At 34.7% G+C, this 14,493-nt stretch overlaps 2 protein-coding genes across 2 annotated transcripts; both read right to left on the bottom strand.

Moving 5' to 3' along the window:
- Positions 1–885: 885 nt before the first annotated feature.
- Positions 886–5,117, bottom strand: LOC122581371 (CDK5RAP3-like protein). Its single transcript, XM_043753592.1, has 10 exons — positions 4,931–5,117; positions 4,695–4,829; positions 4,523–4,617; positions 4,313–4,407; positions 4,102–4,237; positions 3,861–4,013; positions 2,972–3,502; positions 2,355–2,563; positions 1,888–2,020; positions 886–1,217 (listed from the first exon to the last, which is right to left on the bottom strand). Exons 1-10 carry the CDS (start codon positions 4,989–4,991, stop codon positions 1,089–1,091), a joined length of 1,677 nt encoding a protein of 558 aa, XP_043609527.1. The 5' UTR covers positions 4,992–5,117; the 3' UTR covers positions 886–1,088.
- A 1,605-nt stretch (positions 5,118–6,722) lies between these two features.
- Positions 6,723–13,921, bottom strand: LOC122580993 (TBCC domain-containing protein 1). Its single transcript, XM_043753137.1, has 9 exons — positions 13,359–13,921; positions 10,834–10,968; positions 10,336–10,713; positions 9,731–9,835; positions 9,187–9,327; positions 8,684–8,887; positions 7,377–7,469; positions 7,192–7,303; positions 6,723–7,108 (listed from the first exon to the last, which is right to left on the bottom strand). The coding sequence occupies exons 1-9, from the start codon at positions 13,827–13,829 to the stop codon at positions 7,065–7,067; spliced, it is 1,683 nt and encodes a 560-aa protein (XP_043609072.1). The 5' UTR covers positions 13,830–13,921; the 3' UTR covers positions 6,723–7,064.
- Between the last annotated feature and the right edge of the window lie 572 nt (positions 13,922–14,493).

Raw genomic sequence — 14,493 nt, 5'->3', positions numbered from 1 at the left:
CATGCCTTGTTCTGTAAATTGCAAGATTACTTAGAAGGATATGAAATACATTATACATAGAGTATCTCTAGTGACTTACAATGCTAGAAGCATGTTTGAGAGCAACATTTAGTAAAAGATGGAATACCTTAAATATGTTTCAAACCTTCAATTTTTTCTTTCATTAAGTTTTACCATTAGGTTTTACTTATTAAGATTTTTACAAGGCATGATTTTTGAACTATGGATAGCCCGAGGGGAGTGTTATATAATGGTTGACGCCTCCTATGTATTATATGATTATGATTATATCAATAAAATCAGTCATTATCTCTATAATTTTATATCTTCTAGGGTAGATTGATGGAAACTCTTTAATCCCATGTACATATTAAGCAAAAACATACTATTATTGTACACAATCAAAATCAAAACTAAATCATTCGTCAAGACACTTTCCGGAGTGTTAGCATAATTTATGCATGTTTTTAAGTGTAGCTGATCATTATCTATCATCTAGTTTACATGAATATCAAAATGTGTGTTTGCTAAACATATATCCATATTATATTCCACTTCTTTTACTTCAAGAAATACAACTTTCAAAACAAGAATCTTGACCAAAAAATGTTGTATTACTTGAAACAACTAAACATAGAGATTGTAACATTTTTTGAACGCAAAATTTTCAAATCAGAAGTCATGCACTCTGACATTTAAAATGCAAGTATGACAAGTGACAACTGATCTGTGGGAAGTAAGAATATAAAATCTAAATATGGAGCTTCAAAGTTTCTTGTCTAAACGACACCTGGCCCATGATAACCAAATAAAACACAGCAGAGACGGCAGTTTGGTCGTGTAAATTCCTGCTCAACCGTCTAACACCCTAACATAAACTTTGTGTTTGCTGTGAATGGGCTCTCTTTTTATACGATAAAAGCAACGTGACAACCACACATTATAAGTTAAAAGTACGTCAGCAAGCCTGTTTAGAACACACATCAGCATCGCTTTTAAGGCAATATCTGATACTTGGAGAAACGAAACGCTTAAATTGTACTAATTAACAAAACTAGCTATTAACTAGAAAAACAAAAGAGTATGTTTCAGGCACCAGCGTTACTCAACATGCTGTTAATTTCTCCGATAATCTTTACAGGCCTTCCATCAAACATAGATGAAAGTGTAGTTTCACAAAGCTTCTTCAACTCCTTTGTTTTTGCAACTGCTGCTTCCTGCATTTATAAGAACCATATTAGAACTTCTGCAACAATTGAACTTCCCCTTTCACACTCGAAACCACCAAAAACAAGAGCCAATCTCTAATTCGGGGTATGGGGAGGTCATCCCATAAAAATGTACACACACATGAAAACTGTATGATTTGATCAGATAATGATGTAGCCATGTACTTACACAAGAAGGATTTCCAATATTTTGACAACTTTGAAATCATACAGCACAGGTAGCCATGTACTTGTGCACTTACCAAAGGACTTCTAGCCTAGCAATATGTGAGTTTGCCAACCATGAGGCTGTGGGCTCCCCAGGGGGAAATGTGTACAATATTATGTGGTGTTGATATTTGTCTTTCTGAAAAATAATACGGAGTTAACTGAAATAATTTTCATTGAAGGAAACTAAAATTGCAAAAATTTCTTATTCAGCAAGTTTTCAACACTTCGATTTGGCACCATACAGTTATTCAATTATCCGCCTAACTAAGGTAGCAAGTCTCATGCGGTTCATGATATATGTAACAATCAAACCCAAAGGTCGTAGCTGTGAATCAAAGAATACGACCAGTAAACCTTTAAAAACAACAAGTTATGTTTTATACATAAATTTATTTTGAGGGTGTGGTGGGAGTTGGGGTGGAGTAGCAATGTAGCATAAGGAACTCACTTGTTTAGGCCACACCGAAGATAGTGAGTTTTGTAGCTCCATGCGTTTAATAACCAACTCACTTAACCCTTCCTTCAACTTTGCCTCATGATGCTTCTTTTCTTCCAACGTGCTCACTAATCTTTCTAGAAATCTGAAATTCCATTCATATGGTTAACATATAGAAGAATCTTATTCAATAACCAGCCTAACCAGAGCATTAGAGTATGTCGCAATTCGACCCATACCATAACCATGGTATTCAGATAAAAATAGTTTAAAAAATGGTCAACCCATTGCGGCCCATTATGCCACATATTCAAACACAAACCCATATTCACCCATCTTGCACATCTACATTAGTGTAATTAAGATGGAGGACAAAAAGCTTGCATGGCATTGGTAACATTTGCAACAAAATCAAACCCAACATGCTGGAGAAGAATCTTTAGTTATTATATATGTTAATAAAATATAATGTAACCCACCTTTTCGAGTTGAGAATCATAATAAGGTCTCTTGTTTTCCTATTTGTGAGCAAGGAAATGGCCGAGGAGACATCAGACAGCATTGATTGGATAGCATCAGAAGTGTACTGCTGCAACACAAAGGGAGCCACTGCTTGAACTTGATGTTGTAAAGACAACGTCTCTGTATTTGTCAACTCCATAATTCTTTGATTAAGAAAAGCTTTGATCTGATACAAAGAATGAGATCAAAACATATAAATCAGCTGCAAACTCAAATCTATGTAGAGGTGCCAATTGCAGCCCTTTTATGTAGGAACGGATCACTATAGAACAAGATCAAAAAGTATGGGGGTCAAATTAATCAAAATTCGTCTAATGTGTACTTTTAATGCGTGAAATTAAGAAAATTCAGGTTATTATTGAAGTAACATAATAGTTTTAATCATATTGGACATGACCATTTATAAAAATTTGACACTGTAAACAAAGGTGACCTGGCTCATTTTCAAACTGTACAAAAAAGTACCCATTTAGACACAAAAACATATTCCCCAATTACCAAATGCATCCAACCTGCCCAAATTTCCAGCTTAAACTCACTAACATTAAAAAAAAAAAAGAGCAACTTTATTTACCTCAAACATATCATCAAGAATCTTACTCCTATACTCCGTCTCCAAAAGCTGGCTCCTGACTTGGCTGGATCTTTGACTTTCATTAAAAACATTTATCCCTGATGCATCTTCTCCTTGAATTATGTTTGTTGAAGCACTATCTTGAGCCAACTCAACTTCAGGATTGTCAACACTGATATCCCAAGAGATTTCTGTCACCATATTTTCTCTATTAATCTCATCAGGGTCCACCCCATCATTTAGAGCACCTTGTGGAATCTCACTGGCATCGACAATTTCATAGGAACCTAATCCATTACCACCATCTTCTTCCACCGTGCCAATATCCCAATCGATCTGTGAGCTATCTAAAGTAATATCCCAGTCAATGCTATCAGCTGCGAGATCAGCTTCTAAAGTCGACAGATTTGGTTCATTGGGGTTTGTTTGAGCATTCACAGAAGTAAGTGCTTCTGAAGCTACATAAACTTCAAGATTTGGGGGATTATCAATGATATCCCTCAAATTTGGTAATACCGTCTCTGGAACTTTCTGTCAATAAAAAAATTGGCTTTATATTAACAGAAATCCAAGGTATTATCAAATGTTAAATATTAGAGGTGGCATAATGGCAGGCGACACAGGTTACAAAAAACACTTTTTTTAAAAAACCTGAACATCTTTAAAAGCAGTTAGTGAGTCCATGGCGGGTAATTATTTAAATTCTAGTATAAAATGATATAGAAGGTTTAACTCAATAGAAAGTTACTTTGGATTGACTCATTTCCTTTTAAGGTAAATTTTTATCCATTTAACTGTAACATAACCCGAGTCGACCCACTAATTAGTGATTGGGCCAAAACTGCCACCTCTATAGTAACCACAGCAATAACATTTGATGTGATCCTACATCTTTTTCTGTGTGAGCATCTCTAACAAAATTGGAATAATATTCAATAGCCCGTGAAACGGAATCACATTTCAAAACTTCTAGCAAGTTGCTAAACGTGACGGGTAGTGAACTTGATGCAGTTTCCAACAATTCCGACTTCACATTGATTCCCTGCAACCCACAAGCGATTAATTGTTTGTCAAGAGAAAGCATCAAATCAAACCAACTGATGTTATTTGACCACAAAATCTATAATAACCTGCAATCCTAGCTCCTGGCATGCCTCTGCATACTTAGCAGCTGAAAGAGCTGCATTTCTTTTGATATCAGTTTCCTTTCTTTCTAGCTCAGCAAGCTGTTGTTGTGTCCTCTGAATGAGCTTTTTATGATACGGGCTATATATAGAAAACAAACGTAATCAGTAAAAGCATTATTATACATATGCATTCCTTATATAATTATATTCATACATTTCATAGTTCACATTTTGGACCATAATCTGAGCAGCCTCCCCAAGGAACAAATGGTCCTTTTCGTAAGCTCGCACGATTGCCTCCCAAGCACCCTACCGTAAACGAAATACAGTAAGGTGTTTTAACACTTTCTAGACATAAAACACATACATACACACATATATATACATATATATATATAAGCAAGACTAGTATATAGGTACTTACAGCATCACCCGAAAGCCGGCCGAAAATATTGCGGCTTTCTGAAGTTGATTTCAAAAGTATGTCATATATTTTTTTAGCTTCCAAGTATCCAATCCCTGACAACATAGATAACTTACATTAGTTTCTAAATAAATAAATACCGTTTTACCGTTACAGTAAAAAGAAAACTAACCATCAAGCTCTAGGGTTTGGAAAAAAGGATGAATATCTTTAGGAAGAGATTGAAAAGCAGTTGAAATCTTTGATTTGATAACCGCCACTTTTTTTCTCCAATCTGATGGTATTCTTTTCCGATCAACCAGCCATTCTATATTCATTCATTTTTAATTCATTATTATTAATCAATCATATATTGAACAGATATATATATATAGATGTAAATGTATATGTATATGTATATGTATGTACCGCCAAGACGTGCGAAAGCTATATCGATCGGAAGGTCGCGAACGTTATCGGAATTCTGCATTTAGTAAAATTTCCGATGACCGCCGGCGAGATTGTGGGTTCGGTGACTCAGCCTACTAGTATTTGTAACGCCGTAGACTCTAGTGATACTATTGTATTGTTTTTCTTTTTCTTTTTTTCCTTCAAAGGAAAGTAGAACTGTAATTTGATTGACTTAACCGGGTACGTCTAATTCACTTATTTTACGAGTAATACAATTCATATTAAAATAAACGAGTCATATTCTCGCGCAATGCGGCGGTGTTGATGGGAACGGCGGAATGGTGGTGGCGGTAGCGACAGGTGTGATGGTGACGGGTAGTAGGGGCGGCTATGGTGGTAAATTTAAAAGTAATTGATGTTAAAGAAACTAGTGTAGTTATTTTAAGAATTGAAGGTTTATGTTGTAAATTACTTCATTAACATTATTATAGATATATTACGTGGAGATGTTTAAATTAATGAAAAAAGAAATGTTTTATGAGTAAATCACTAATGACACACTTCTATTAACTAAATCTTCTTTACGTGTTATGGTGGTCGTAAGTCGTTTATTTTAAATGCGTTTTATTTATAAAGTTTAAGATTATTAATGGTAAATAATTTTTGGTAAGTGATATTTGTACCACATAAGTTGATTAATTCACCAACTTAATTAACTTATCACAAAATACAAATGCTACAACTTATTGTATAAATAGCTAATGTATGGTAAATTAATCAAATCATATGATACAAATATCACTTCCTATATTAGGTAAAAAAAAAAAAAGTAACAGTGGTAGTGTGACATGAATTATAAGGATAAATTAAATGGTTGGAGTCTGGAAAATGATATCCATGAAGTAAGTAATAAGAATTATGTTGATGAATAATTAAAGATTGAAGCTTAACAATAAAACGTAACACTGTATAAATACGCATAACCCATACATTTATCTCTATAACCAAAACAAATAAATGAAGGCTTTAACAATTAACCAATGAAAATGAAAAGATAATTCTTTACATGGATCATCTCTGTATATGTCAAACTTGCCATTTTGCCAATCGATTTTGGCAAGCAACCATCGTATATTCGTATGTTCACAAGATTGAGACAACTCTCCTTTAAATTGAGGCGCTGCAAATGAACACATTGTGTTGGTACATACGCATATGTTAGTTACAAGTCTCAAACTCAACCATATCAAGGAATCCAATTAAGAGCTCAACACTTTTTTTTCATTCAAAATGTGAAATTGCGGAGGCCAGGTTTGTGGTGATTCTCAAACATGCAGCCATTATGTCAGGAAACGTGAAACCAGAGCCCCTGAATTTGTCTGTCATGGAAATGGACTCGTCAACCACAGATTTCATCTTATCGTCTCAAAAATGACCTTTATTTGATTATAAACTTTAACTATCTGATGCAATAAAACTAAAAAATGTGTGCAGTTCCTTATACCCATGTTTGGTTACTGACTTACAGCTGTACCTTTAAAAAATAAGCACAAAACCTACTGTATTGGCTGTTTCACAAACCCACCAAGATCAGGGTATATAGAAAACCCATTTAAAGCTACTTTTTTTTATTGTTTAACGGCATTTCAAGGTGCTTTCAAACTCATAAGTCAAAGTCGTATGGACCATGGTGATTCCGGCCTCCTAACCAAAGGCTCCCAATATTGGATGTAAAAATCTGATCATGTTCAACAGCAACATACCATGTGTAAGGAAGAAGATAAAACTTATATAAAAATGGGAAGGAAAAAAAGTGCAACATACCTATTGGATTCAGAAAAATGCATAAGCTGCAAAGGGGTCTACACAGTGATAAAAACTCAGACGGCAGTTACCCTTGGATTAGGCAAAGATACATATTTGAAACATAAATCAAAGCTCGGGGACTCTAAACAAAACAAAATAAAAAATAAAAAATGTAGATTTTATTCTATTCATCAAGAGGGACAAGGAGTTAACAAGATATTACAAGTTGAGCTGTAAATTTGATTTTAACTTTGTAGCAGCAGCAACATATACGGCATTAGCGACTTGCCCCTCTTGAAAGTTTTATATCCTTTGCTTGACTTGATTGCAACTACACTTCACCCTTCTATTCACCTTGCAGGCAATATAGTTGTCTAATGTTCCCGGAGGCTGCAAATAGTTAAATAACTGAAGTATTAATATATATTTGTAGATGTTTTTCAGTAAAGAATATACTCTCAGATGATGATTACCATATAACCAGTCTCTAAAGTAGACATGAAGTGCATTTGACAATTCCTTTCTCCTGCCATCTTCCAGTGCTGCTTCTCTCAACATCTGTTGAACCTCCACCAAATTATTTTCCTGAAAAAAAAAAGTGATATAAAGGCCATGAAAGCGATTCAAGTATCAAGACACTATAAAATAATGATCATACATTTCTCCGCTGACTTGACTGATAGGCTTCGGGCAATGAAAATGGATTATCTTTTGTGGATCCAGAAGCTTGTCCTTCTAGCCAGTTAGGAATCTGTAAAGCCCATCAAACACATCAATAAATGTGCCAGGGGTAGAGGCAATAACAGAACTTGAAAATTTGCTGGGGGGGGCAATTTGTACTAGAAAAAAATATTATTTTTATAAACCAAAAACCTAAACAGCATATTATAAATATATGAATGTATGTGTGTGTGTGTGTGTGTAACAATATGAGAATAGATCTTAAAGCAGAATTAAGAAAATGAAGTTCAATTCAGTTTTGCATCCATTTCCTTTTTTACTTACAAAACAAATTAAATCAATTGTTCTAGGTTTTCCCATAATACCCCTGCAAAAGGTGTAAAGATTTAATAGTAGCAAACAATTTCAGTTAAATTATACAACAAATTTAAGCATCTCAATTCCTTAATGGTATATTACTGTATATCTAAAAGACAATTAGACAAATTGAGATTCTAAAGTTTAAACGACAGAAAAAATTCACGATATTAAAGTTCTGTTCCTAAAAATTGTTTGTAATTAAGTAATACAAAACTATAAAATAAGGCTACTACGTACAAATCACCCTATCATATCATATACTCCCTAATAATAATAAATAATAATGATAATAATAATAAACTATAAATACCCGTAGTTTGAGAAGGATAAGGATGAATTGATGATGATTAAAATTTGAAGCAAAAACAACAGACGGACGCCATTTTTTATATTTATGTGGTAATAAATTAGCTTTTCTCTCCACTTGTTTGCTCCTCAATTTTTCTTGATTGGGTTTTGAAGGGGTCAATAGTGAAAAAAATGTTTTACATCCACACTATTTACACTAAAGGCTCAAACTTTTGGAGGGGTCCCTGCCCCTTGAAAGTTCCGTCTTTGGGCAGAGGGTGTATTGTCAAAATGGTTCGGGTTGACCAACCGAACACTTTTTCTACATTCCCTTTTTTATTTCAGTAAATCATATACACGATTAGAAGTTAAAACATGGTTTATTATTTCAGTAAATCGTTAATGTATATAATATGTTTCAAAGATGATCTACTTAATGTAAATAAAATGTTTCGGGTATTGTAAGCATTTAAATGAGGTTGGACTATATTTGACCTGCTTGATTTTATCTACATTTGAAATATTTTATTCATTTGTCCCCTATCAAAGATACGCAACTGGACTGACCTACTCTCGAAAGTAGTTTGCAACTGCTAGATGCATACATATCAGATCAAGAAATAAAAAGGAGCATACTAAGAAATTTGTGAACTGATCAGGGTCAATGCAAGTAGCTGACTCGGCTTGACAATCGGATACACCAGCTGGATGAGAGAGAGAATCATGTGGATCAATAAGGCCCAATGCAACAGGCTCCCCCCATCTGTTTGGAGTAGCCTCGATTCCAACTTGTGCCATGTGTTCCTCCAATTGCGTGTAAAATGTATTATATGGTGCAACCTGTACCGAAGTGGCAATTAGTCCAGAATACAAAAGAGAAGCTAAAGTTAGAAAGGCAACTGTATGAGTATTTAGTTTTCTTTTCATATTTATATGATTTACGCAGAACTATATTTCACACATTAGAAGGTAAAAAGAACTGTGCTTCAGTTGTCTCAAATCAAAGTTGAAATAAAAGTAGTCACAATAATGATAAAATCAATCAACAACAAAATATATTCCTAAAAAACGCCAAACAGGAAGTGTAGATACCGGTTAACTACTAAACACAAAGAATTGGGGATTCCTTTGGAACATACCTGCAACTTATGGTTGTCACCAACAATAAGGGGTTGCTGGTTTACCCCCAAAAAGAATATACACTCACGACAATTAGCAATGCAGATTCGTTTTGCTGCTGAAATTACATGAACCCTCTCACAATGTTCAACTCTTACAGCCTGAAAGTTACAGAAACAGTTCTCGCAGCATTCAGCAATAATATATACACACAGGTAGGTAAGTAAAGATAATAATCGACAGATGATCGCGTATTACTTTTAATCCAATTGCACCAAAATCCACTTACAGCTAAAACGAATATATTGATTGAAATGAAAAGAAGGTTTTAAACACATAAACTTCTACAAAACAATCTGAAAACTGTTTTGCCAGGATCAAATGTAGATTACAATGACTATAAATCGATTTGCAAAACATATTCAACTTCAATGTTATCAAATGCAGCCTAAATTTAGATAACTTGGTTTGTGCAAATGGTGGCATTTAAGCATATAAATTATTTCTGACACACATTACGCACTTATGACAGGAGTACTGGGCATCCTCCAAAACTAAAAATACCTTTCCAACAGCGCCCAGCACTATAGTCGCATCAGAGCATCCATATATGGTGGCATATTTCAAAGGAGCTAACACATAAATGACAGATTCATGGCAATTAACAACCTGCGCAAAATCAAATAATGATGTTAACTCAAGCTGAACCCAATCTCAGAGCAGTCATTGAGACAAATCACAAATTCACAATTGTCCTCATGCAGACCTTTTCGTTTTGATGAACATACAATATAAATCCTAATAAGCACATCTCAATCTAGCTAGATTTCTATATGAAGTTAGGCATCTAAATAAATAAACTTCAAGTAGCTATGGCTCTTACATCAACAAGCCCTATCCATAACTTAATTCAACTTCACTGGTAGGTCATTCAATTTTATAAACATACGCAAACAGGAACTAAATCAGAAGATCTCAAAGCTCGGAACACAAAGGATAACAAAAAGTTACATGTTATCAAGATATATGTAGAGGGATGCAAAGAGAGGGCGTTTGTTGAGTAGTAGCTCATAAAAGACTAAAAGAGAAATCTAACCAGCTAGATAATAAGAGATTAGATTACCCTAAAGAGTGCCTATACCAAGTATATAAGGCATAACAAAACTAACCTTTACAAACGATCCGCTAAGTTCAGGAGCCTGTTTTACGTATGCTTGTTTAGAGATTCCCTCTATAAAACTGGGACCCTTAGCACTAGTAGATGCCTTAAAGGTAGGAGAAGCATCAGTCATTAAAACGTCATGATCAGAAGGACTGGCTTGCCCATTCTCTTTCGCAGCAACTCTTTCCGAGATTCGATCCAATGCATCAGAAATACTTTGTAAGATCCAATCATGAACCTGAGATGCAGGAACTGGAGCGGCTGGCATATCTGGATCTGAATTAGCGAAAAATGGTGCATTCTGGCTCAACGGAGTTTTCTCCGATCCTTTTTCACCAAAGTAGATCAAAAACCCAAGATGCTCAAACTTCTCCATCGTCAAAACCTGCAAACTTTGAAATCACATCAAAAGACTGCAAACTTTAAAGAAACTAAGAAATGGTTTCCCCAGACTTCATAACGAAATATAATGATTTTGCAACATTAGTAAAGTGAAAACACAAACCAAAGATTCTTCTCCTTCCACAGAGTCAGCCAAAAGAGTGATTATGTTTCCAAGATGCTTCTGCAAATAGGATAACTGATGAGCCTCTTCATCAGCTTGTGATGGCATAGATCTCCGGCTATTGCTGCGCACAAGCTGCTCATTGCAATATGGTACATAAACAAACATTAAATTTGTGCGTGTATATAGAAAAAGGGGGGGAAAAAGTAGGATGTACTAATCAACAATTGAAAAATTAAACATTTCTATAGTGTTTCATAAGCAATGATACCAAATTAATAGCAAAAAAATAACCACAATAGGTCAAAAGACAAGTAAACATGTTTGTAAGAGCGAAATTTTATCAAATCTAACCAGCACATAAACTAAAAAACAAAAACAGCTTTTCAATATGAAGCATTTCACATTAGTTGGAATTCCATAGATCACAAATAACCATAAAAAGACTCTTCAACAACCTCCACACTGTTATTATGACTCATAGGAATCAACTTGAACTTAACTTGTAATAAAATAAGAAAAAATTAAACACCGGGCGTCTAGCACCACAGCCTAAACTTGAGGCACGCCCTTCAACTTAACCACTACAATATGCATATTTTGTATTACTGCCAAGCCCCAAACTTACGAATAATAAAGATAACCTTAATGCAACTTGATGGTAACTTACATGCTTGACTAACTTCATCACTTGTAAAAAAAAGGACACTACTTTGATGTTATGTATCATCATCTGTCCCAACAAGGTATGTGCATTTAATCTAGAGTTCTAGACTCCATATTATAGCTTAAAACTTACAAACCCAGGCATCATTTCACTGCTATACAGTGTAACGTAATTAACAAGATACATAAATTAATGAAATAACAGGATGTTTTCATCACATTAACATCCCGTTGAAAACTAATCATTAATAGCAATTACTAATTGTTTAAGGGGGTGTTTGGGATTGCCTACTTATCCGCGATTTGTTTATTTTAGGCAGATAAGTAATAAAATCGCTCTTTCCAAAACTGCTTATCTGCTTATTTTAGTAAAAATAAGCACTTTTTATAAGCAGGTATCTTCAAGCAGAAAATCGCTTATAATAAAGTTAATCCCAAACACCCTTTAATAAAAAGATTCAACTTTTGGTTGTGCGATAAAAAATTTCAATATTAGACAACCATTTTCACATAACAGACACATAACTTACAATGAAAGGTAAACAGATTTACCTACTTGTCCAATCCTTTAACCTATCTTGAGAAATTTCAACAGATATCATATAAAAAGTCACTTCTTGAGTATTTTTCTCATCTTCTTTGGTCATTTTAACCTGAACGATAACCACATCCAAACACTATAACCTACATCCCTAAGAAAAATTCCAAAAAGTTAGATTTCCGATTTTCCGACAACCCCAACTAGCCCAGGCCCATCTCATGAGGTAAATCAATCTAGCCTAGCACCGAGTTGTATCCCACTTTCACCAACAGTTGGTCTGATAAATTAAATCCACCTTGACTCCAGTGGTAATTGAACCCAGAATGCTTTTCACAGTGTCACCTAAACAGTAACACAAATTTACCTATTTATCCATTTCACAACATGTCGTTCGTTTCATCTTTTTATGCATCGTTCTATAATTTAATTCACAATATAACATCTACAAACAAAACGTAAGAAACTCAATAGAATAAACAGCCTGCAAGGACGTGAGGGCAAATAAAAAGCCACACACAAACACATTATATTATTAAAAAATATTAAACATAACACATAACTCTCAATTTTATTCTCTTAAATTGTCATAAAACATGTACTTTGTTGCATAAAACCCAAGCTCTGTTAGCAAGCTAAATCTTTCACCACATTTCATAAACCAATAGTATCACGTATACAAACAATCATATGTGCATTTCGTATCAACTACTATCCCTAAAAGGCATTTTCCTACAACCTAGACTCTAAAGTGTGACTTTAAACCTTATAAAACCTAGTGTATTGTAGATTTATTTCACATCTAAAGGGTATGTCCCCAATCATAGATTAAAACTGCATTTAAAAGAAGGCAGATATTTGAGTATTTGCTGACGGAATGCCTCACATCAAGGTAAAGCCCTCTGTACCCAAAACGGATACGCTGACCAGCCTGCGCTACACCTCGTCTCACCACCCCAGAGCATTTAGATCCACCCGATCGATGAACACTCAAACCCAACTCACCCATCCTTTTGGGCACAAAGACGCAATAACCTAAGGGCTAAGAAAAAGCTTTTTTTCAAAATCTGCCTATACAAACTGATAACACTATTAAGAAGAACAAATCATCCAAAACATAGCGTTCATTTCTGTACCAATTATTACTAATACAACCAATTTCCGACAAACTTAACGATCATTTCATCCATAATTTCCGTAAAAAAATCATCAATCATTATTAGACACGAAAACCACATCCAAACAAACTATACAATTCCTAACAATTCAATTATATGTAAAATTCTCAATATATAAATATAACAAAAAAAAAAAAATCAACCTGCAAAGGCGTAAGCGCGGATAAAAAGCCGTCGAAAGCGGAAGTAGAAGGCCAGACATCAGCAACAGCAGCAGAATCCTTATGACCTCTAGGAAGCAATCTCTTATAAGACTGTATATACAAAAATATAATCAAATCATATACATTCACGCCAACCGAATCAACCTCATCCGGTTTCGCAACGACGACAGGATCCGAATCCGAATGCAGAACCGAAGCGATTATATCAATCACAAGACGCGCGTGTTCGTCGGAAATCCCTAGGGTTTCGGAAATGATAGCTGAATTAATTCGGTTATTTGAAACTGATGATTGAAGGAATTTGTCACGGAGTGGAATTAGGGTTTGAGAACCGTCTGTGAAGATTAGTTTTTGTAAAGGAATTAAGCCGTGTTCGAATGGCTCACGGCGGGGGTGTATGTATATCTGCGGCGGTGGTTGGGATTCCGGTGGTGGTGGTGATTCTGTCATGGTGATTGAGTGGAAATTATGAAATTTGGGGGAAATGTGAACTTGTTTGTGTGTGTGTATGTGTGTGTTGAAAGAATTGAGTGTGAAGGGGGGTGTATGTGGCAAATTGGAAGTGAGGTCAAAATGGAAGAGAAGACCTTTCCTCTTTTAGATGGCTATAGTTTGTTGTTAATCAATGATTGTTGTTAATGGTAATTAATGATTAATGATAAATTATCGGTTAATGTAAAATTTCAACTCGTTGAAACAATTAGATATACTGATGATTAACCACCAGATCAGATATCATTTCGGTTTTATTCAAAGTTTTGAGTTTCATTAGATGGCAAGCCTTGGGTTTTTCTTTCCGAATACTTGTAATGACTCATGATCAACATCTCGTTGTTCAGGGTTTGTGCAAGGCTTCTCTATTATATGGTTAGATTTCCTTGATATCATGTTCTGGGAAAAAAAGTTAATTAAATATTAACAGATTGAATAACACCTTGGCTACTACAAATATGGCAAGCTAACATAAATCAAGTTCCAACAAAACAAGCCCTTCGAATCGGGGACTTTAACATAGCAGATATATTATGTTCGTTATGTGGAAAATGATAATAAATCGTTAACCATTAACCCAGTTCATGTGAGTTGGCCTTTCAAGTATAAAATTTCATTAGTT

This window comes from Erigeron canadensis, chromosome 9 (assembly GCF_010389155.1).
Source record: "Erigeron canadensis isolate Cc75 chromosome 9, C_canadensis_v1, whole genome shotgun sequence".
In the NCBI taxonomy this organism is placed as follows: Eukaryota; Viridiplantae; Streptophyta; class Magnoliopsida; order Asterales; family Asteraceae; genus Erigeron; species Erigeron canadensis.
This window is presented reverse-complemented; position numbering and strand designations above follow the sequence as displayed.

What these genes read in the sequence shown, in the direction of transcription:
- LOC122580993 (XM_043753137.1), bottom strand. Translation starts at nt 13,829, where the DNA reads ATGACAGAATCACCACCACCACCGGAATCCCAACCACCGCCGCAGATA. An exon ending in TTAGCGGATCGTTTGTAAAG is followed by an intron (nt 9,836 to 10,335) that starts GTTAGTTTTGTT and finishes GATTTTGCGCAG; the next exon opens with GTTGTTAATTGCCATGAATC. An exon ending in TGCTGGGCGCTGTTGGAAAG is followed by an intron (nt 9,328 to 9,730) that starts GTATTTTTAGTT and finishes TGTAACTTTCAG; the next exon opens with GCTGTAAGAGTTGAACATTG.
- LOC122581371 (XM_043753592.1), bottom strand. Translation starts at nt 4,991, where the DNA reads ATGCAGAATTCCGATAACGTTCGCGACCTTCCGATCGATATAGCTTTC. An exon ending in CCAAACCCTAGAGCTTGATG is followed by an intron (nt 4,618 to 4,694) that starts GTTAGTTTTCTT and finishes CTATGTTGTCAG; the next exon opens with GGATTGGATACTTGGAAGCT. An exon ending in TTCTTGATGATATGTTTGAG is followed by an intron (nt 2,564 to 2,971) that starts GTAAATAAAGTT and finishes TCTTTGTATCAG; the next exon opens with ATCAAAGCTTTTCTTAATCA.